This window comes from Lactuca virosa, chromosome 5 (assembly GCF_052849685.1).
Source record: "Lactuca virosa cultivar CGN04683 chromosome 5, Lactuca_virosa_CGN04683_v6, whole genome shotgun sequence".
Classification (NCBI taxonomy): Eukaryota; Viridiplantae; Streptophyta; class Magnoliopsida; order Asterales; family Asteraceae; genus Lactuca; species Lactuca virosa.
In genome coordinates, this window is record NC_136430.1 from 48,953,760 (window position 1) to 48,963,624 (window position 9,865).

The 9,865-nt window shown below is 30.6% G+C and overlaps 1 protein-coding gene across 1 annotated transcript; it reads left to right on the forward strand.

Annotated features, from left to right (window-relative positions):
• The first annotated feature begins 1,574 nt into the window (after positions 1-1,574).
• Positions 1,575-1,898, forward strand: LOC145111241 (uncharacterized). Its single transcript, XM_079047540.1, has one exon. The coding sequence runs from the start codon at positions 1,575-1,577 to the stop codon at positions 1,896-1,898; it is 324 nt and encodes a 107-aa protein (XP_078903666.1).
• The last annotated feature ends 7,967 nt before the right edge of the window (positions 1,899-9,865 follow it).

Below are 9,865 nucleotides of genomic sequence, written 5' to 3' on the forward strand. Positions count from 1 at the left end.
TTACATTTGCTGAAAACTTGATGAACCAAGCAACACACATTGAAAATATCATAGTGAAGCAAAATGAAGCACAAATATTGAAGAACCATTTACGATTAAAAGCTTCAATTGACACAGTTCGTTGGTTGACATTCCAAGCTTGTGCTTTACGAGGACATGATGAAACGCCTAATTCCAAAAATCGAGGTAATTTTCTTCAACTACTAAAACTTCTAGCATCTTATAATGATGAAGTTGCAAATGTTATATTAGAGAATGCTCCTTATAATTCAAAGTATACTTCTGGAGATATTCAAAAAGAAATTCTTAGTATTATTGCAAATAAAGTTCGGAAGCATATTCGTAGTGAAGTCAGGGATTCATACTTTTGTGTCATGATTGATGAGTCACGAGATGAGTCTAAAAAAGAGCAAATGGCCATAGTTTTGAGATTTGTTGATGCAGAAGGGATCATACGGGAAAGGTTCTTGGATTTGGTTCATGTTAGGGATACCTTATCATTAACCTTGAAAACAAATATGTGGAGACAACTTTTGCACTATCAGTTTGATGTTAGCAAAATCTGTGGCCAAGGTTATGATGGTGCTAGTAATATGAGAGGGGAATGGAATGGATTACAGGCACTTTTTCTTAAGGATTGTCCTTATGCGTATTATGTTCACTGCTTCGCTCACAGATTACAACTAGCACTGGTGGCTGCTTCAAGGGAAATTATTCCTATACACCAATTTTTTACAAACTTAATTTTTACAATTAATGTAGTTTGTGCTTCCAGTAAGCGTCATGATGAGTTACAAAAGGAAAAGGCAACTGAGATTAAACATTTATTGGAACTTGGTGAAATCGAATCAGGTAAAGGATTGAATCAAGTTGGGACATTAAGAAGAGCTGGTGATACACGTTGGGGTTCTCATTTTCGTTCCATTTGCAGTTTTCTTAAGATGTTTGATTGTACTCGTGTTGTTCGCCAGGGAATAATTGATGATGTATCTGCTACTTATTCTCAACGCGGAGATGCTGATGCAGCTTACTGTTACCTGAAATCATTTGAGTTTGTGTTTATTCTTCACTTGATGAAAGAAGTAATGGGAAAAACTGATATACTTTCTCAAGCTCTACAAAAAAAATCCCAAGATATTCTTAATGTCATGGAGTTAGTTTCAGCAACAAAGGAGAGTCTAAATAATTTCAGGAACAACGGATGGGATTCTTTACTTGAACATGTAAAGAATTTTTGTGAGAAACATTAAGTAAATATGTCGGATATGAAAGCTCCATATACTTCTACTCGATACCGGCCTCGAAAAAACGATAATCAGTTTACTTTTGAACATTTTTATCGAGTAGATTTGTTTACATCCACATTGGACAAACAGTTACATGAGTTGAATAGTAGATTCAATGATCAGACGATGGAGTTGTTAAGTCTTAGTTCTACTTTAGTTTCAAAAGAACACCCTAAAGTGATTAACGCTGATCAGATTTGTCTTCTTGTTAAGAAGTATTATCCTGAAGATTTTACAGAGCAAGAGATAATTCAATTACGATATCAGTAAGATATTTTTAATATCGATATGACAAAGAATCCCAAGCTAAGTCGTGTATCAACTATTGCTGACCTATGCAACGGTCTTGTGGAAACTCAAAAACGTGAGACGTATTATTTGCTTGATAGAGTGGTTCGGTTAATCTTGACACTTCCGGTTTCTACTGCAACAACAGAGAGGGGATTTTCAGCAATGAAAATATTCAAGAACCGCATTCGCAATAAGATGTCAGATGACTTTCTCGCAAACAACTTAGTGGTTTACATAGAAAGAGAAATTGCTGAAAACATTGATACGAAGTCGGTCATTGATGACTTTAAAGATCTTAAAGGTCATCGGGCTAAGTTGTAATTTTTCTTCTAGGTATTTTTGGTATTTAATTGTTGAAAAAAAATTGGTTTCTTTTTATGTGTAAGAACAGTAATTTTAGGTATTTTTGGTGTTTAATTGCTGATTTTTCTTTTGGTTCTTTCATGTATAAAAACGTTAATTTTAGTTTCTAATACTTTCGGCCCCCCCAAATCAATCGTTCAAGCTCCGCCCCTGAGAAAATATAAGGAATATTTATGGCATATCATATTTTTAGCCGATCATTTCTTTTAAAATTTTGTACGGTTTTACTTTAAACGTAACTAATAATATAAATGTTTTTCTGAACATAAAATAATATAAGGGTTTTTCTGCATATACATGTATAATTGGTTGTGCTTTTCTGCATATATGCTTATCCTAAATGTCATTTATGTCATTTTATATCTTCCAACTAATTTATCAACTTGTTTTTACCAAACTTAATTTTTTATCAGCTAACAGTTAACCTTTCAGCAATAAGACAAATATAACTTAAAACTTAATTTTTATAGAAGAAACTAGATATTGTATCAAGCCAAACATTGTAACTATTACATATGGGTGAGTATTTGGGCCGGACCGGTTTGAGAGGATTATGTGGACCGTAGACCAAACCTAGTGAGACATATCGGTGTTGGTACCGATTCTGATGTCATGTGTTGGTTTTCCGGTTCTTAGACCGGTACAATATTTGTTGTGTATGGTACAAGTCGTTAAAGCAATAGCGAAAATTAGATTTTTATGCTAAAGTTAAGTTTTTAGGGAAGAATAGTATTACAAGGCTAAAAACAAATACAGAAGGATAAAATATTTAAAATGAAAAAAACCCAGTTTTGATATCCCAACTTTTTTAGAAAATGTAACTCATTGAATATGGAAACAAAATGATGAATTTATAGCCTAAAATGAATTACAAACTCTAAATTAATGTTGGAAAAGATCTTATTACAATCCGACTTCAAACGAGTAAGTTATGCAAATTTTAAAAGTTTCTCATATTACACATAAAAGCTAAAAAGCTGAAAAACTTCTAGCTTTTATATCCAAGCTTTGGGAAATTGTATCTCATTGAATATGCAACCAAAAAATGATGAAACTACAATTTAAATTGAAATACAAACTCTAAAATACATAATGAAAAATATCTCATATCAATCCCACTTCAAACAAATTAATTATGCAATTTTTAAAAGTTTCACAGAAGCTGAAAAGCTGGAAAACGTTTAACTTTGATATGGAACAAAAAATAATGGAATTACGACCTAAATTGAAGTACAAACTCGAAGCTACTTGTTGGAAAAAATCTCAAATCAATCCGACTTCAAACGAATAAGTTATGCAATTTTTAAAAGTTTCACAAAATACACATAAAACCGAGAACCGATATATCGAACCGGTAAAAAAACCAAAACCGGTAGAGTGTGATTTCATGTGGTAAGAACCGGCCCATTATATAAAACCAGTGCCGGTCTAGATACATGTTCAGTTCCATCGGTATGGATGCCTACCCTACTATTACATGAGAGATAAGCTATTTTCTAAAATATTTTATTTATAGTATAGTCAAAGATCTAAAATATTCATATAATCATATGCAGTATATAAGAAAAGAAAATCAAATGATTGTCGAGGCAAAACAAAATCTTCTATTTTTTATAAATATTTTTAATAAAAATAAATAAATTGAAATCTTGAAAAGCAGGCGTTGGTATAATATACTGCAGTTAATAATTTCATTTTTAGGTGGGTTTTCAAATATTTAATTGCTCGGTTTACATATATATATATATATATATATATATATATATATATATATATATAGGGCTAGGTTATTTTGTTTCTTACATTTATTGTGTGCTAAATGCATCAATACGAATTTAGTAAATTAAATAATTATTTAATTAAATAAATATACATATTAAATGATTTTCATAATTATATGTATATTAAATGATATCCATAATTATAATTCTCTTTTTATGGAAATTAATTAAATCCGTCATTAATGTCAGCAATAACATTCTTTCAGAATGAATTCGCATCTATGTTTTTATATATAAGTTCGTATTTTGTTTCATGACTCACTCACTTAAAATACAATAAAGTTGAATGAAATATGAAGAACGAGAGTGTATTCTACTAGAATACACTCTCATTCTGCTGGAATACACTCTCATTCTTCTAAATATGAATTCATTTAAAAGAATATTATTGTTGACATTAATGACGAATTTAATTAGTTTCCATAAAAATGAGTTATAAGTATGGATAGCATTTAATATACATATAATTAATACTAAATTCTTATTGGTGCATTTTAGCACATAATAGATGTGAGAAACATTTGAACCTACCTCTATATATATATATATATATATATATATATATATATATATATATATATATATATATATATATATATATATAACACATAATATATATTAGTTAAAAGAGAACTAACAAATTGCTAGATTAAGGGCGTGTTTGGCACGGAGCTTCTAGCTTTTAGGTTTTGACAAAACGCTATAGTTTAAAGAATAAACTTCGTTTGGTAGTACTAGCGTTTAGATTTTAGTTTAAACAAAACGCTTCAAATTTAAAAGCTACTTCATGTAGCGTTGAACAAAACGCTACGGAGCTTTTGAAATTAATTTCCATAATTACCCTTAAAAATATATTTATATATTTATTTATCTTTAATCAATTGTCCTTTTATGTAATTTTATATATTTCAAAAGCTTCCAGCTACTTTTGCCAAACACTCATATAACAAATAAAAGTTACAGCTTCCTGATACCAGCTATCAGCTACACGCTACCCGCTATCCGCTACCAACTATCTGCTACCTACTTCCAGTTAACAGTTACTTTTGCAAAACATGATCTAAGCTCCAGAGAGCATTACATATAGATATACAAAAAGACTAAAATGCGAAATGCACCAGGACTCCCAATTTAAAGTAAGTAACTTCGTCCTATTTGTAATCCAAAGAAAAGAATTTGCCTTGACTTGTTCGATAATCTTATAATGTGTTGGAATGAATTTGTCAAAAACTTCGTCACTCCTGGATCTCCAAATAAACCAAATTGCTCGGTTTATATAACTAACGCCTTCTTTTCAATCTATTGATAAATTCAACTCTTTATAATTAACTTTAATTTGTTCATTTCAATGAAAACTTGACAAAAGATCATATAACTAACATTTGACTATTTGAGAGTATACATAAATGAGCGACAGATACTTTTGTTTAGCTATGGAAGCAAAACAAATAACGAAATTCCAATGAGTAAAATTTAGTCATAAATTTAAACCAATATTAACAAAATCTTGTTACAAACTATATGTCGAATTAAAATGATTTTTTAAGTATAAATATTATATCTTAGAACAAGTTAAGATTAAGATTGTTGTATTTAATTTATTCGAGTGAGCAAAAGAAAAGAGTGACACGAAAACCAGAAATTAGTTAGAAGAAATGATTAGGGCTTTTTACTAAGTAAAATTACCACAGTCATTATTATGAATGATTGGATCGAAGAAGTTGTAATTACACCTTTTGACTTGGTTGCCTTTGAGACATATAACATGAAAAACCAAATAATCATTATTCTCCTCTCAAATCTTGATTTTCTTTTTCAACTATCAATTTAAAGCTTTAATTTCTAATTATTTAAAAGTAAATTATTTGCTTATGAAGTTAAGTGATGACAATAATTTGATAAGATGAATCCCACTAATCCAAGGTGTTTATGGGTCCTCTTGTCACATACATGTTGGTGCATCATATCAATTCAAAACCAGCCTATTAATAAAATATTTCATTTTTCGTTTATGTTTTAAATATAATATTTTCGGTGAAAAATAAAATATTTCCTATTTCGTAAAACAGATTCAACGAGACATTTGTTGATATAGAAGATGGAAAAACATACACGTAGTATAATGAATTAAATATTTGCATATAATCATATTCCCATGGATAATATAAATAACCGGGTTTTGTTTTCAATGAAATATTCATTTAACCTTTGTTTTTATTAATAATTTTTTGCAGCCACTCATAATTTTTGGATATCCCTCATATTCAAATACAAACTTCATAATGGATTGTGTTTTGGGATTAGGTTGATATAAACATATTGAAAATCTTCCAACCTAATTCAAATAGGATGAAATTTTCAACCCAATTTCACCTATTGTATTAACCGTTGACCCATTTAATTATAAAAGTTAAAAATCAAGCTGAGTGTTTGGATTGAGTCGATTTTTATCAGCTCTATCCGTTAGTGCATGTAACAAATGTATTCAATTCGTTTAACATTTGGATTGATATCCAAAAGAACCTAATGGCTAATGTTATCTACATATGCACTCAAAACAGATGTGAAAACTGATATGACCATACATGAACGGTTTACATTACAACCACTGTGGCGTTTTCATACAAAAAAGAAAACGAATAAAATGGACAAATTTCTTTGAAGCATTATATTTATGTGGGACATTTAAAAAGAAAAAGATAGAAATTTTTTTGGTTATTTATGATACTAAAATGCATCTAAAAAAATATAGTCTAGTACATGTGATATGAAAGAGAGAAGGCAGAATCATAATGAGGTTTAAACAGACAAGATTAAATATTCCTTTTCTTTCTATTGAGACAAGCAAAAGGTTTGGGACACAGCAATGACCATAGAGACCAAATCATGAGTGGGGGCAAAAGGATTGAAGAAAGAAAGAAAAAAGGGAAGGGGAATGTGAAGTGAGTTTCTATTCTCCCATAAAACAACTTTAATTTATAATCATCATCATCATTTAGAAAAGAAGCTAAGCTTTTTATTGTTGGTTGATTGTGATTTTATGAAAAGAACCTTACCTTTCTAGGAAGAAAAACATTGCCCCTACTTTTCCAGGAACTACCGTCACTACTGTTTGTACCAATCAACTTCACCGCTAAAGTTTCTCGCACAAATTTACCATTTTGATTGACCCTTTTGGAACCGTTGTATCATGTCATGTTGAAGTAACGTATCAAGTAAATCACGGTGGTTATAAATTAGTTACAGCATAGCTTTGACACACGTGCACAATAAATTGTCTTTGTCCTGACAGTAAGGAGGTGAAAATCTATAAATGAAGTCACAGGTTCAAGGGCATCATATCTTCTTTTTTTTTACTCTCGAAACATTGTGATTTACCTCCTCATGAATGGTAGTGGGACCGATTTGTTAAGTTGTGGAATCTGATTATGGATTTTACAAAGGACCATTTGGGTTTTGTGGGCCTTGGCTAGTGTACATGTTTACTCGTATATCTTGTAACCCCTAATGTTCTTGAATTAATAGAAACTTCTATAGTTCTCCTATGGACATAGCACGATTACCTTGTATTTAACTATGTGTGTGTTGCATAATTACATTGGCCTACTAGGGTACACATACATGTTAAATATAGAAAATGGGCATACCAAATAGGTATCAACCAAATGTTTATTATATTGACTATGAGGTCACTAAGTAAAGAGAACAAGTGTTGGATAAGAGATATCATAACAGAAGTCAATGCCTTAATGGTATCCAAGTAGTTCTACAAATAGAATACTTTCGTATGAAATAAACATGGTTGATGTATGTTGATTTATCTTGTTATCTTATATTATTCCTAATTGGGCATAGTGAGATGATAAAGATGCCACATCTAGTTACCTCAGACACGTCATTTCAATTTTTATGCTAGTGCAATATCAAAATCGGTCATTATCTCATAGACTTGAATCCTTGTGGTAGGTATGCATCCAGAAAGATTGACATAATCACATAAACTGCACCATCACATAAAGATGTGGTTTTTTGGGACAAAATTTCATGCAGAGAATTAGAGAAAGGAAGATCTAAACAACTTTTCGGTTACTTTGCTTCTGTATCATAAGAAAATCCAATAGAACAGTTTAAAAATCATATATGAAGTCCATATGAACATGCATATTTCATAGCTTGAAATAGTCTTTTGCTTGCACATATATGTCAGTATTGCAGTTCAAACATCTGTAAGCTCAAGGAGATTACACATGCCATTTTCTTTAGGCTATTATGAATTGCTTCAAATGAAGCTTGTAAGTTGTAACCATTCTAAAAATTTCATAAAACAGATTGGTTAAAGGGTTGTTTCATGTCTTCAATAGACATGGAACAATGACGTAACTGCAAAAATTAAGAAGCATTACACTTCATAGTGTACTTCAAGAATCAAGACTGCAGTTTCGATAAAAGATAGGCCTCTTGTTACACTTCTGTTGTTGATAAGGGAGCCACTTCTACATATTTGCTGTGTTTTTTAGATTTAAGATTAGCAAACGAGATATCAAGTCGACTGTAAATTAATTTAGGTTCAGAAGACTCAATAGAACGAAGAAATTAAACATCTGTAAACTCAAGGAAGCTGGACTCGACTGTTCATTACTTGTAATCGCGCTTAATTCAATCTGAAGGATTCGTGATAAGGTGTTTAATTCTACCAAATGAAAACGTTAATCTCGAAGAATTAGGAGTTGCGAACATTCAGGCATAAATTGTTCAATGAAACTTTGGCAAAAAAAGAACAAAAGACAAATCGGAATAGTTCAAAAGGTCCGCGATCATATTTGGATATGCTACCTTGAATCAGATGCGTTCTCTGGACCTAAGAACGAATGGGACTCCAATCGAGGATAGGATCCGCAGATTGGTCGTCCGCCACGAATGTTTGATGAGATGGGAATCCGGGCGGAACTGAATCATCGTTCACCGCCGAACTACAAGACTTTCGGTTGCATTACAAAACCGATTTGGGATTGAGGCACGCCCGATATCGACCCAGTCCGGTCATTGTAGGCCTGGACCGGTTAGGCCTTGACATGTTGGAAAAGCCCGGTTAGAATAAGGTTTCAATTGTTTGGTACTTGGGTTCCTAAATAACATTAAAACCTCTTTCTAATTGTGATTTGTGATCTGAGTCTCAATTTTTATCCACGAATCTAATATTCGTATTTTTTATTCATTTTTTTTGTCAAGTAACGCTTCTATGTTCCATGTTTTATATTTCATTTTTGCAATTTGCAATCTTATTACTTTCTCAAGTTTTTCATTTTTCCGTATTAGAAAATGAAATCAAAACATTGATGTTGTGGAAGCTTCAACAAAGGATAACCCTTAATACCCGACCATCTACCTTAATAAATGAAAATGTTTTTGGTCACTTGTCATTTCTTCAAGATTTTTGTCACATGTCATTATGTGAGATTTTTGAATTACTTAAATTTCACATGTCATTATATGGTATTTTTATTTTTTCGTTAATAAAACATTAATCAATCTACTAATTAACATCTCTATTATTATATATGTAAAGTATTTATTATATTAAATATATAGATCAACATTATAATTAATGAAACATTTATTATTTAAGGTAATATATATTTTTCTCCATAAAATAAATATTTTGTTTTTTTTTACCACTAAAAACATTTGTTATGATTTTTTATTACATAAATTAAAATAGTGAAATATTATAAAACAATATTGTCAAATTTGAGATATAATAAAATATATTTTGTTAAACTTTGAGATGACGTGGGCATTAAAATTAAAAATATTTAATGTTTACATCTTGATATAAAATTATTAACTTTAATAAACCCGTGTAATACACGGGTCTCACACCTAATTATATATAATGTTGTAAGCATCTCGGTCCTTAGCCAAATAATGACAATTCGTTTAAACATGGAGTTTAATATAATTTAAAGAATTTCAAACCCTTTGGTTTTATCGACTAAACAAAAAATTTACTGGAATTTATATTTTGGTTCCTCCAAATTCATTCAAATTCGTGAACCAAAGATGCCATGAGCCTTTTAAAGGTAGGCGTATGCAAGATTTTCTATATTAAATTATATGGTAAGAGGAAATGGATCATCCATACAA

Excerpts from the sequence above, each read along its gene's own strand:
- LOC145111241 (XM_079047540.1), top strand. The coding sequence starts at position 1,575 with ATGACAAAGAATCCCAAGCTAAGTCGTGTATCAACTATTGCTGACCTA.